Source organism: Pipistrellus kuhlii, unplaced genomic scaffold (assembly GCF_014108245.1).
Source record: "Pipistrellus kuhlii isolate mPipKuh1 unplaced genomic scaffold, mPipKuh1.p scaffold_m20_p_110, whole genome shotgun sequence".
In the NCBI taxonomy this organism is placed as follows: Eukaryota; Metazoa; Chordata; class Mammalia; order Chiroptera; family Vespertilionidae; genus Pipistrellus; species Pipistrellus kuhlii.
The window spans coordinates 478,441-492,850 of record NW_023425417.1 but is presented as its reverse complement, the minus strand read 5'-3'; the positions used below and the strand labels follow the sequence as shown (position 1 = coordinate 492,850).

General features: G+C 44.0%; 1 protein-coding gene across 9 annotated transcripts in view; it reads left to right on the top strand.

Moving 5' to 3' along the window:
* Positions 1-14,410, top strand: part of MARK3 (microtubule affinity regulating kinase 3) — a 99,125-nt gene that overhangs the window by 37,320 nt on the left and 47,395 nt on the right. For all 9 annotated transcript variants that reach the window (XM_045579662.1, XM_045579663.1, XM_045579664.1 and 6 more), the window contains 3 exons: positions 4,252-4,300; positions 6,862-6,927; positions 11,467-11,537. In XM_045579662.1, coding sequence (XP_045435618.1) covers positions 4,252-4,300; positions 6,862-6,927; positions 11,467-11,537 — 186 coding nt within the window. The remainder of the gene's footprint in view (positions 1-4,251; positions 4,301-6,861; positions 6,928-11,466; positions 11,538-14,410) is intronic.

Below are 14,410 nucleotides of genomic sequence, written 5' to 3'. Positions count from 1 at the left end.
TGGGGGTCTTAGCCCGGAATTTAGAAATCTGTGCCCACATTTCTGTCCCGAGCTTCAGACCTAAACTCCAAATGCAACCTGTGCTCTCCCTGTCGTCACTAACTGCCCCTCACGGGCTGTCCGGAACCAGCCCCAGCCCGCCTTGCCTCTCCCGCCATTGTGCCTCACCTGTCTCCTGTGTCAGCTACAGCTTCCCTCCTCTACCCTCCAAATATCTCCTGACCGAGTCTCCTCCACCCAAGGCTGCTAAATATGGACTCACTCGTCTCAGATTTACCGTGCAGCTCTGTCCTGTTAAAGAGGAGGGGGATTATTTACTCCTTCCATCATTTCTTATTTTTAAAAATATATATTTTACTGATTTTTTTACAGAAAGGAAGGGAGAGGGATAGAGTTAGAAACATCGATGAGAGAAAAACATCAATCAGCTGCCTCCTGCACACCCCCTACTGGGGATGTGCACGCAACCAAGGTACATGCTCTTGACCGGAATCGAACCCAGGACCCTTCAGTCCGCAGGCCGATGCTCTATCCTAGGGGTGTCGAACTCAATCAGAGAAGGGGCCAAAATCTAAAATCCAGCCTAAATCGCGGGCCGAATGGTTTACTGAACAGTCATAAACTGTCATTGTGATGGAAACGCAGCGGAGTGCAGTGATGACAGCGCGGTGCGGGCCACATTGCAAGGCCTGGCGGGACGGATTTGGCCCGCGGGCCTTGTGTTTGACACATGTGCTCTATCCACTGAGCCAGACCAGTTCCGGTTTCTTCCATTATTTCTCACACACACCTTGTCATTCTGCCTCCTGGCCAGTCCTCTTTTGTCTCAGACCTCCTCATGGAGTTTAGATCACACTTTTATGTCAAGAACTCTCTCTCCCCCCCCCCCCCCCCCCCCCCCCCCCCCCCCCCCCCCCCCGGTGCTCTCAGAATTCCTGTATATCCCAAGTTCTGGCTGTTGGGACACTTGTTTATTATGTGATGTGGATTTTTTACAGAGAGGAATTCTGATCACCAGAGCCCCGAGTTTTTCCCTCAGGGATGTTTGTTCGGCTCCTGTGTACCAGTTCCTAGAGAACAAGTGGGTGCAGTGATGTGTGGAGGGTGCCAATTGCCCAGTGAAGAGAGAATTCTTTCGCTTTATACATTTCTGGGTTTTGTTTTTAATACTCACCCAAGTCCTTGTTCATTGATTTTTATTTTTTTTATTTTACATTTTTTTATTAAATTATTATCTGTGTACATATTTTAACATTGCCCCCCCCCCCATACATACCCTCCCTTCCCAGAGTTTTTTGTCCATTGGTTGTACTTATGTACATGTATACAAGTCCTTCGGTTGATCTATTATCTCCCCCAGATCTCCCTACCCTCCCCGTTTGTAATTTGACAGTCTGCTTGTTATTTTACTGTCTCTATATCTTTTGGTTCATCAGTTTATAATGTTCTTTATTATCCATAAATGAGTGAGGTCATGTGTTTCTCTTTCATTGATTGGCTTATTTCACTCAGCATGATGTTCTCCAATTCCATCCAGGTTGCTGCAAATGATGAGAATTCCTTCTTTTTTATGGCAGCATAGTATTCCATTGTGTATGTACCATAGTTTTTTGATCCAATCATCTACTGACGGGCACCTAGGCTGTTTCCAAATTCTAGCTATTGTAGATTGTGCTGCTATGAACATAGGGGTGCATATATCCTTTCTGATTGGTGTTTCTAGTTTCTTGGGATATATTCCTAGAAGTGGGATTACTGGGTCAAATGGGAGTTCCATTTTCAGTTTTTTGAGGAAACTCCACACTGTTCTCCACAGTAGTTGCACCAGTCTGCATTCCCACCAGCAGTGCACGAGGGTTCCTTTTTCTCCGCAACCTCGCCAACACTTGTCGTTTGTTGATTTGTTGATGTTGGCCATTCTGACAGGTGTGAGATGGTACCGCATTATTGTTTTGATTTGCATCTCTCCCATGTTCGTTGATTTTTAGAGAGGGGGGGAAAGTCAGGAGGGGACAGAAAACGATCGATGCGAGAGCAAAATGTCAACTGGTTGCCTCCCACACGTGACCGACTGGGGCTGGGGATCGAACCTGACACCCAGTCGGTGTCCTGACCGGGAATCAAACCCGAGGCCTTTTAGAGTGTGGGGGATGATACTCCAGCCAAGTGAACCAAGCCGTGTCATTTTACTTCTTACAACCAGCATCTGCATGAGATTGAAAGGAAATGTATAAAAATAAGTTGAATTAAGACAGTAGAAATAAATTTCTCTTAAATGTTCTTTTTTAACGAAACTTTAAAGACTTATTTTTACAGATCTGATGGGGATTCTAACGTTCCAATTTTCTTTAATAAATTATTTCTGTGCAAATTTAGCTATCTTTTAGCCATCAGGCTCACAGTGATCTGAATCTGTGATGGCTCTGGCATTATCACATGTGCAAATCCTTGGCTTTTTAGGAAGTTCTCTGCCAGCCACCCAGCTCTGGGGTTTCCTACAGCAGCAGCTTGTACTCCGTCAGTCGTACCACTTGAAGGTTTGGAAGGGGTTTGCGTGGAGTCCTGGCTGCGTGTGGACGTGGGAGTCAGGCAGCTCCGAGTCCCGGTCTGGCCCTCCCAGCTGGGGGGGCCGTGGACCAGTCTTCCCTTTCCTGGCCACCTGACGGGGGGAGGCCCCGTTAGTGTGGTCATGGGGGTGGCGCTGGCTCTGCGGCAGACAGGGCCTGGGTAACTGTTAGCAGCCCTCTTGGTTGCCGTGGTGTAAGGTAACTCATTTCCGCCTGTCGGGGGGTGGCCGGGGGCCGCAGTGGCCATGGCTTTCCTTCAGACGCAGGTCCTGTGCTGTGGGCACAGCGCCGGCCCGGAGTCTGACTGGCTGTTGTGGGAATGGCTGGGAGGTTCCAGCTACAGCGACGCGTGCAGCTCTCCCAGCGGGAGCGCGGTGTCTGTGTCAGCCCGGCGGGGAGCTCAGAGAGCACTCCGGCCTGGGCGCTGTCGGGTGGCTGTCTTCTCCTCCGGCAGCCGCGGCAGCCCAGCGGCGTTGGTGTTGGCGGTAAAATGGCCTGCCTTCGGGGCTGAGTCAGCGCTCCCACCGAGAAGTCTGCTTCTCTGGTCCCATGTTCTACGCTCCGGCTCAGCTTGTAGGGCAGATACATCTGTATCTCTCCTGCTCGCAGTGAGCTGCCAGGCCTTGTAGATAAGACTGGTGGGCAAGGACCAGCCAGAGCCTGTGGCTTCTGCAGTTCCTCCCTCCCGGAGCCAGCCACGCCGCAGCCTCCAGAGCCCTCCGCCCTGGCGCCTTCAGGGGTAGGCGGCTGTGTTCGGAGCCTGGTCTGGCCACACTCCCCATGGGCTCTGGAAGTCTTTCCTCCTCTTCTGGTTTCCACGTGCCTGCAAGAGGCCGGGTACGATGGCCGCAGGTTCTCTTGTTTTCAGAGATCACGTTGGATTGGCCCTGGCCATGAGCTGGGACCTGCTCTGAAGTCCTGGTGGCTGGGCCGCCTGCTGGTCCTGGCGGGCAGTCTGTCTGCAGGCTCCCCGGCTTTTCCTGGGTGGCAGCATGGGGGGCGAGTTGGTGGGCTCCCTCAGGTGGAACAGGGGTCTCTCCACATGCAGTGTTTCATCCTCAGAGAGGCCAAACTGTCTTCATGTTAGGACGCCATCATTCCAAGAACGCCAGCCCCGCTGCGCAAACACTTTGTCCTGCCCTTGCTCACTTCACATTCACCCATGTCCCATCGGCCAGCGCCAGTCCCACGCCAGAACAAGAGGAAGCACGTGAGGCAGTGCTGAGCGGGGCCAGTTCAGTCCCCCACAGCGTCCATGAGGGCTTCCTGCCATGGTTTTGTTCAAATCTCTCATAGAATTCCTCGGCATGTAAATCTGCTACACTCAGGATGCACTTCCCTGGGACTATACGTTTTGATTTGCAGATACCCGAGTCATACGAAGTTTAGTCACAAACTGTTCTTGCCTGAATCCCATCATATGTGTGCAGACAGCAAAGTAGCATTCAGCTGGCGCTGGCATTCTCCTCGGGCACCTCTGCTTTCTCCCAAGAGGAAGTTGAGGCACGTGGTATTGGGTTAAAGCGACTTCATGGTTACTCTGTACTTGCATGTTAGTTTTAGATGTGAGCTACTGGACCTTACCAATGAATCGGTTCTTAGGTAAAAAGTTAAACTTATATTGCAACAGTGGAAGATGATGTGTAATAACCTGTTTCGGGGGAATTGTGTGTTTGTTTTTTAGCTCTTCAGAGAAGTAAGAATAATGAAGATTTTAAATCATCCAAACATAGGTACTTTCTGCTTTCTTAAGTATTTTTGTGTCTAAATACATTCTTGAAACTATTTCATAAAGTTAAGCATGTATTCCAGGAGAGAGATGTCTTCCCTCCTCCAGCCCAGGCACACTTCTAATAAAATATATCTCCAAATTGTTTATCATTTGTATTAACTTTCTGAAATTTGCTAAAGACAAGTTAAAAGCTTAGATACTAGACATTTGAATTTAAAGCTTCAATACAGTAGAAACATCTATAATTAGATTATAATATTCTAATTTTTAAATTATTGGAAAATATAATTGTATTTAATTCATAGCTAGAGAGAAGGAAATTCTGTTAAGTCAGAATTAAGATTTTCAAAGATAGACCTTTTCTAAGAAAATACTTGTACATTGAACCATTTAAAAAGACTAGGATAGTTATCTACTGGGATTTTTATATGAATTGCTTTATATGGCACAGATTTGTTTTAAGTGTCCTCTGCACAGCTCTGCTGGGTGTGATGAGGTGGCTCAAAGATGAGGAAGGGCCATGGTCCTGTCCTTGTAATTGTAGGACCAAGATGAAAGTGACATTCCCTGATTCTGACCTGTTGTATAGATATCTCCATGGAAATTTTTGATCCCATATATCATAATAGTTAAAAACAATGTAACTGCTTCTTTACACAGTAATAGCTCCTGCAGTCTAAAAATATTACTTCAAGAATAAAATAACTTTTATCATGTAGATAGTGAACACTTAATAAATATTGATTAGAAGAATAGTGAAATAAATCTTAAAAACAGCAGTTACTATCAGAATCACTTCTAGGAGGTGGAGAAGAGACATTTGATATTGAGGACATCCTATTAAGAACTCTTGAGGCACAGGAAGAGAAGACTTAGTTATACTCTGTTTTACCCAATCTTTGCCACTATTATTTAAAAGGCTTTATTATTTTATGAACTAAGAAAAAAACAATGCTGCCAAGCCATCATCCCATTATCAGTGATATTAGCTAAAAAGAGAAAAACTATACATCTTAAAATCAGTAAAATATATGTTTGGAGAAAAGAAAAATAAGGAATATTAATAAAAAGAAAGTCCTTCACTTTTTGTTTCAACCCTTTGTTAGCAAGCCAACTCTGAATTTTAAATTCTAACTTCTCATCCAAAACACTTTATATTACTACTGCCTAGAACTTGCTAACTTAAGCATATTTAATTTTTTAATTAAGTTATACCCTGATTGGAGTTCTCTCTACTTATTACTAACTGACCTATCTTTGATCTATCACTTTAATAATAGTTTTAAGTCTCTAAAAATTTACTATTGGATTAAAATCATTTTCCCAGGAGAGGTAATATTTGTACTGGAATTTGAGAAAGGTTTTGTTTATATGTTGATGGTTGTCCAGCATATATGTCTTAAATTTATCTCAACGATTTTTTGATAACCCAAATATTTCATCTTATAAATATGATAGTTTTATTCATTAGTTCAACAAACTTATATTAAATACTATGTTAGGCATTTTATTTGGCCTATTACTCTCTGTTAAAACATCAGAAAACAGCCCCAATTATAAAAGACTAGCATTCCCCCCACCCTTTGGTAAATTTAATTTTAAAGTATGTATTACCAAAATAAAGTAGATAATGCAAAACAGTGATTTGATTCCTTTAGAAATTTAGTTTTATTTAAAAATATGTGTGTTTTAATTTTTTATGGTTTTTTTTTTTTTAATTGATTTTTTTACAGAGAGGAAGAGAGAGGGATAGAGAGTTAGAAACATTGATGAGAGAGAAACATTGATCAACTGCCTCTTGCACATCCCCTACTGGGGATGTGTCCGCAACCAAGGTACATGCCCTTGACCAGAATTGAACCCGGGACCTTTCAATGTGCAGGCCGATGCTCTATCCACTGAGCCAAACCGGTTTCAGCAATTTTTTATGGTTTTATGAATTAGCAGTAATCGGAAGGTTATTTCTCTGTCACAGGATCCGGTATGATAAAGTTACTCTGACCCATTGAAAAGAATTCTTTTGAAAGTTCTTTTCATTTAATCACAGTATAATCCCTTTTACTTCCTTACTGGCTTCAGAATAGTAACAAAGGAACCTTGTTTTTGGAGAATTTATGTTTCCCAAACTATACAAATCTCGGGTGGAATTACATATATCCTTGAAGCCAGAATGAAAAGTAAATCGATTTGCACTTGCAGAAGCAGAGTAGATCTGAGCATTCCCTGCATTTTGAATGTGAAATAAGGCTTTTCCCGAGTTGCAGCGGGGGAGCTGCTGGGAAGGCAGCTGCCGGGACAGACAGACACACTGCCAGGCAGCGCACCCCACAGGCTGTGTGTGCATGCCGAGGAACGCCCTGCCGGCACCCAGAAAGAACGTTATTTTTATGAAATTCCAAGGCCTTACAAAGTCTTTTCTGCTGTTGTTGTAATATATAATAAATGTCGGGAAAGCGGTTTTTAGAGCTTAAACAGAAAATGGTTACTTTTTGTAGTTACAGTTTATATGTTCATGGTGTATGCACACAAACATGTTTCTTCTGTATCCTCTCCCTCCCCCAGTGAAGTTATTTGAAGTCATCGAAACTGACAAAACACTCTACCTAATCATGGAGTATGCGAGCGGAGGTAAGAAGCCGATCCCTGTTTCTCCTTCTTTCCTTTGGGAAGCACACACCACACGCCCATATGATCATTGCTAGGTTCCTTTACTGTGCACTCATAATACATAGGGTGAGAGTCAGAGAAGCCAGCTGTTCGCAGTTCTGTGGTTGCATTTGTTCACTATTAACATTTTAAATGGACAGTATCCCAATACTTGGATTTTTTTGTGGTAAAATTACACAACATAAAAGTTACAGTTTTATCACTTAGTACAGTTCAGTGGCATTAAGTAATACACATTGCTGTGTATCCATCACCACCATTTTTCCACACGACTTTTCCATGTTGCAAACTATCGCTCTGTCCCATTCAACACTGCCTCCCTGCTCCCTCCATCCCAGTCCCTGGCTGCCACGTTCTGCTTTCTGTCTTAATGACGTTGGCTGCTCTGGGGACCCTATATGAGTGGAATCATCCAGTTTTTGTCCTTTTGACTGCCTATGTCACTTAGCATAGTATCCGTAAGGCTCATCTATGTTGAAGCATGTGACAGGATTTCCTTTTTAAGACTGAATAATGTGTGTGTGTGTTTGTGTGTCTGCGCATGTGCGCGTGTCTATACCACATTTTATTTATTTCAAGTACTTAGATTTTTAAATATAACCCTGGATATTAGCCTGTTTGAAATAAACTTGTTTTTCCTTATCAGATTTTAATTTCATTGGTGTCCATCTTTCCCAAGGTCAGAAGTGATGGTTTAATGCAGTAATTACATTTTCCTTAAATATTAAGGACTGGTAATTATTTGCCTGCAAGTTTATATAAATGTAGACATTTTCTGAAAAGAATATAGATAGCCATATTTACAGCTCTTGTCTTTCACAAAGATTCCCATTTTCCGGGAGGCTTGTAGTTGTCGGGCCTGTGTGGTTGTCCAGGTCAGAAGCTGTCCTGCTTAGCTTGGGTGTTTCCTACTCCTTGCACAGTGTCTGACACATAGCATTTCTCAGCAAATAAGAATTTAGTTTAGTTTACAAAATTATAAACTACTCGGGACATACTCTATTTGACTATAGTATAGCTTAAATTGTTTTGGGTAGCGTTTTATTTTTTCATTAGCACTGTTATCCAGATGATAAAATCTGAAAACCAAAGTAAATCGTAGCCTCCTTGTAGTGAGTTAACCATTGGATAAAAGATTGGAAGCCCGTTGTGAGCAAGCAGTAGGCACACCCCCGACATCCCTTTTTTGTACTCCTGATTCGTTATTAGTTGTGTGACTTCTGTTTTAGATGTGTGGTTGAAGAATGTAGTTGGTATTCCCCAATTGATTAGTCGTAGGAAGAGCTCAAGGATTATTGAAGAACTGAGCATCCATACGGAGTTCTAATACTTGCTGGTCTCCTTAAGGAGTAAACCTTCAGAGCCTTCCCACTGGGGTAGCCTCAGCGGCCACAGCGCCCTCTCTGGCCTGGCCTCTCCTTGAGCTTCACAGAGACGATGCTGTGACCAGGCAGTGCCGCCTGGAGGCTGGGAAGTGGCACTGCAGTCACTGCCAGGCCTGGGGCCCAGCCTTCCGACACTGTAGAGCTGGCCATTGCTTTCTGTTCCCACCTGTTCTAGGCACAGTGCTGTGCAGATCGTTCTCTGTGAACAAAACAAAACTTCTGGCTAGCCCATGAACCAACAGGTCTCTGGTTTGATTCCTGGTGAGAGAGAGCATATGCCGGAGTGTGTGGAGGAAGCCGCTCAATGTTTCCCTCTCATCGATATTTCTATCTCTCTGTTCCTCTCCTTTCCTCTCTCTCAAATCAGTAAAGGATATTAAAGAAAAAACAAACATCTAAGAAACAGCCAGTTTCAGTAGAAAGAGGATGTGCTTTGGGAAAGAAAGCCGGGGCCAGTCCATCCAGTTCCCTCGTTGGTAGAGTGACCAGATAAGTCTCTGAGTGTCTCAGTAACTCTCGAACATGGTCCTCCTCTGAGAAGCATTAAAAAAGTTCATCAGTGGTGGCGGTGTATTGGCTTTGGCTGTTTGCTTTAATCCTCTCAATTAAGCACTGTCATTTTCAGGACATCTATTTGATTGTTTATGTTTGCCATTTTGAACAATAAAAATTTTCATTAGATTTACTTCCTATTCCTCTACAGTCTGGTGTTTTTCAGTTTAGCAGAATCAGTGAATTATAGAATTGGAAGGAATCTTAGAAATCATCCAGGACACCCACCTAATTTTTACAGATGAAACTAAAACCTTGAAAGATGTTCTATGCCAACCCTGAATCTTCATCCAAGAGCTTTCTCAACTGTCCTGTCCAGTGTCCTTCCAGCAACCACAGGGCCCCCGGCCTGGGTGGAGAGAGCCACTCTTTGCTATTTTTTCTCTAAGAGATACTGTAGATAGCCATTAGGGGTTTTCAGTTTAGCAACTTAATCTGAGTGCTAATCCATCTATAATAATAAAAGTATAGTATGCTAATTAGACTGGACAGCCAAATGACCTTCCAGACATCCTTCTGGACGAAGCCATGGTGGCAGGGGCCAAGGCAGAGGTGGTTAGGGGGGATCAGGCAGGCAGGCGAGCAGTTAGGAGCTCCTGGATTGTGAAACAGATGTCCAATTGTGAGAGGGCTGGACTGAGGGAAACCACACACACACACACACACACACAAACCTGCATGAATTTCGTACACTGGGCCTCTAGTTTTTAATAAGGAAAAAAACGTGGGATGAATTTCTAATTTATAACTAAGTAATTGTGAGTATGATTTTATGGTTCCTAAAACTCTTAAGAGGTTTATATGATATTTGAGTCTATAAAAGTGTTTTAAAATTATTTTGGCAGACTTGGACTTTATCTGGGGGAGCAGAGGAGAGTATGAAATGAGTGACCTCTTGCAAGGACCCCTCGGCTCCCAGAGGGGGAAGCGGGTCAGATGTGAGGAGGACAGACCCACTACAACAGCTAGTGGGTCTGATCTATTTTTTTTTAAGTCAAAACTGTTTTCCATATGATATGCATATATCTTTAGTTTTCACATTTTAACTACTTGTTTTTTTTAATCCTCACCTGAGTATATTTTTCCATTTATTTTTAGAGAGTGGAAGAGAGAAGGAAAGACAGAAATATTGGTGAGAGAGAGAGACGTCGATTGGTTGATGAGAGAGAGTCATGGATCGGCTGCCTCCTGCACACTCCCCACTGACCGGGAATCAAACTATGCCTCCTGGTACATAGATTGACAATCAACCACTGAGCCACCCCAGCTAGGCAAAACGTTTTTGTCAAATGTTATTACTGGTAGTATTTGTGTATATGAAGTAGACAGGATTCTTTCCTAAACACAGTTCATACCACATTTGTTAAATGAGTTCTCTTTCTGTGGGTTTCAGAGGTGTTTCTTTCTTCCAGATTGATAAGCAATTGGCAGTACTGATACATTCGTTGAATGTCACCCCTCTTCCCCAAGAAATGTCCACCGGCGCATTCTCTTGGCTTCTCCCTGCTCTTTGTCCTGGTTCCCTCCCTCTCACATCGCTGCCGTGTCCCACTCCAGGCCCAGCGCTCTCATCCTGGCTCTTCCCCACCCTAACCTGCTCTCCCTCCAGCAGCCAGAGTGATCCTTGTAAGAGGTCAGCCATTTTATATCCTCTGCTTTCCTTGGCGCTGAGCCCAAATCCTTACCAAAGCCCACCAGCCCCTTCAGGACTCACCCTCCTACCCATTCCTGTGCCCATCCACTGCTGCCCTCGCCTCGTGCTCAAACGTTTGCACACACGAGCACACTTCCTGTTCCTTTGCCCATTTTTTCTCCTCCACTGTACTTCTTACCATCTGACACACTGTGTATTCTCTTGTCTGTCGACTACCTGTCTCCCCTCCTAGAATGTAAACGCCACGGGAAAGGAACCTTGCTTTGTCACTGCTCTGTTTCCCAGAGCCTGGAACAGTGCCCGGCAGTTAGTAGGCACTCAGTAAATATTTGTTGAATGAATGAATATACTCAGGAAGTGCTAGTTTGTCATAGTCCTACAGTGAGGACTTCCTCTTTTAACAAAAATAACATCCATTTCAACTTTTAATTTTCATCGCTAGGTTTTTATTAAAGCACATTAAAAATGATATTTAAGCCGAAACTGGTTTGGCTCGATAGAGCATCGGCCTGCGGACTGAAGGGTCCTGGGTTCGATTCCGGTCAAGGGCATGTACCTTGGTTGCGGCCATATCCCTGGTGGGTATACAAGAGGCAGTGATCAATGTTTCTAACTCTCTGTCCGTCTCTTCCTCTCTGTAAAAAATCAATAAAATATATATATTTTTATTATATTTAAAATGAAAGTTTATAATTTCAGGGCTTTTATCTAGCTTCAAGATTTTGTAGATGAATTTTACCTATAGTTGAGCTTAAGGCTAACTTAGTTTAAATTCCACATATTTCTATTTATCTTCATACCTATATTTAAAAATCAAATTAAAGCATTGCTAAGAAGGAAACATCGATTTATGGAAAATAATTGCTCAGAAGTAGGACTTCTTCTTACTTTTATTTCTCTCAATTATAGGTGAAGTGTTTGACTATTTGGTTGCACATGGAAGAATGAAGGAAAAAGAAGCAAGAGCTAAATTTAGACAGGTATGAATTAACGTACCTTTAGTTTATTAATTTGATAAAGTAATCTCAAACCCTAAAACAAACAGGTGTGTGCACATATAAATGGGTATAGGCCCATCGGATGGAGCAGGGGTTGGCCATTCAGTTCAACAAAAATTTATTAAGTGCCTTTTGTGCCTAAGGCACTTCTTTAGAGAGCCTTGGTTTCTATTTCTGGCTTTATTACTGGGATTTTAGCTCGGGGGGGGGGGGGGGGTTTGTTTTATTTGTTTTTTAATACATTTTTATTGATTTCAGAGAGGTAGAGAGAGAGAGAAACATCAATGATGAGAGAGAATCATCAGTCAGCTGCCTCCTGCACGTCCCACACTGAGGATCGAGCAGGCAACCAGGGCATGTGCCCTGACTGGGAATCGAACCGTGACTCCTTCTTGGTCATAAGTTGATGCTCAACCACTGAGCCATGGCAGCAGGGTTAGCCTCACTCTTTTTTCTCTTTTTTTAAATATACTTTATTGATTTTGTACAGAGAGGAAGGGAGAGAAATAGTTAGAAACATCGATGAGAGAGAGTCATCAATCAGTTACCTCTTGCATACCCCCTACTGGGGATATGCCCGCAACCAAGGTACATGCCCTTGACCGGAATCGAACCCGGGACCTTTCAGTCCCCAAACCGACGCTCTATCCATTGAGCCAAACCGGTTTCAGCTAGCCTCACTCTTAACTTTAGTTTTTAACATTTGATCCTTAAAAACCAGTCTTTCATAATATCTATGATTAAAACTATTTCCAGGTTTTTAACAATAATAATTACCGCTTATTGATTGATCACTACCTGCCAGACATGGGAATAAGTGCTTTACCTGTGTTAACGTAACCCAGCAATCTTGTGAGTTAAGGAATATTACGCTCATTTCCTAGAAATAAAGAAACTGAAGCACCAGCAGATTAAATAATTCGCCCAAAATTTGATGCCTTGTCCTGTGATATCAAAACTCAGAAAACGTTCCCTCATTACGCCGCATTGTTATTAGCCTGGGGATTAGCACGCGTGTTGAGCAGAGGGCTTTATGGGAGATAGTCCAGGCTCCGTTGGCTGCACGGACTCCGTGGTGCCAGTTTCACTCGAAGTGGCAGCACTGACACAGCTTTAGACAGTATGTGAATGTGGCTCACACGATGGTTTCCAGCAAAACTCTCTACCACAACGAGTGGTGGTGGCCTGGCCCCCGAGGCAGGGGAAGGGGAGGAAGGGAAGGACCGGGCACTTCATGCTTTCACCAGGACTGTCCTCCACGGCTACCAGTTCTTTATTTAATGGCAGGGCAGCCTCATTTCTCCCAGAACTTCGCAATTTTTATTTTATTCTCTTAAGATTTTCAAGGTAGAGTATAGATAGGAGCCTTTAAAGTTTTTACAGTATTTGGAAAGGCAGTTTTAGCTGGTTTTCAAGATTTCTCATAACATTTGCCTCTCTTAATTTGTTTAGTCTAGTGTTTATGGTTAAGGATTTATTTACAAATTTAATTTTAAATATTTTTTTATTTTATTGATTTTTCAGAGAGGAAGAGAGAGGGATAGAGGGTTAGAAACATCTATGAGAGAGAATCATTGATCAGCTGCCTCTTGCACACCCCCTACTGGGGACGTGCCCGCAACCAAGGTACATGCCCTTGACTGGAATTGAACCCGGGACCTTTCAGTCTGCATGCCGACGCTCTATCCACTGAGCCAAACCTGTCCCGGCTACAAATTTAATTTTAAAAACTTAAAAATATTAATGGTACTTGGAATTGAAACCTATTAAATATCAAAGTTTAAACTAATTTCGGTCTATCATTTTACTTATCTGAGCCTCAGTTTTTCTATTTATAAAAAGTGGAAATTGCCTGGCGAGTGTGGCTCAGTGGTTGAACATCGACCCATGAACCAGGAGGTCACTGTTTGGTTTCCACTTGGGGCACATGTCCAGGTTGCGGGCTCGATCCCCAGTGGAGGGGTGCAGGAGGCAGCCAATCAGTGATTCATCATTGATGCTTCTATCTCTCTCTCTCCCCTCATCTCTGAAATCAATAAATACATTTAAAACTTTTTTTTGGGGGGGGGGGGGAGAAAGGAAGTTATACTGGTTGAATTCTGAAGTTATTTTCAGTTCTGTTATTTTATTCTGTTGCCTATGGAAAGAAACTCCAATTTCTCTTTATTACAGAACAAGTCTGGCCATTTTCACAGCTGTACTAAATTTTATAAATTGGCCATCTAAACACCATTATTGTTTTTGTCTCATAAAATTGACATTCTTTCCTACTTGGAATGGCTGTGGGTTACCAACTGAAGAACAGCCAGCAGCGGGAGCCTGGAACCGCCCTCGGGGCCTTTGGCACTTTCCCCTAACTCTGCCCTCTCGCCCTCCCCGGGGGCCAGGCTTGTCCGGAGACTGGACATTCCCCCGGGGTGACTTCTCCTTTTGCTCCGGAATTCTGAGTCTGTGTTTGAGGAACCTTCATCGGTCTAATGTCATGAGCAGGGAGCGTCCCCAAAACGTACAGGTGTGTCTTCCCACAGCGCCAGGTGTGTGGGGACCTCCCCAGTAAGCCCGTGAACCCCAGCAGGCTACAGAGAGGAGGGAGGAGATGGAAGCGAGCAGAGCAGGCGGCCAGCCGGCGGTCTGGCCCTGGGCACCCGCAGGGGGACAGGCAGGTGTCCGTCTCCCCGCACTGCGGGCAGCAGCGGCAGCGGGGGGACAGGCAGGTGTCGATCTCCCTGCACTGCGGGCAGCAGCAGCAGCGGGCTCTGAGCTTCACTCGCACAGCCGAGCTCTGAGTTCTTACGGCCTCAGGGGCTGTGGATAAGGATGGGGTCCTTAGCCACGTGTCCCGACTCTGGTTGTGG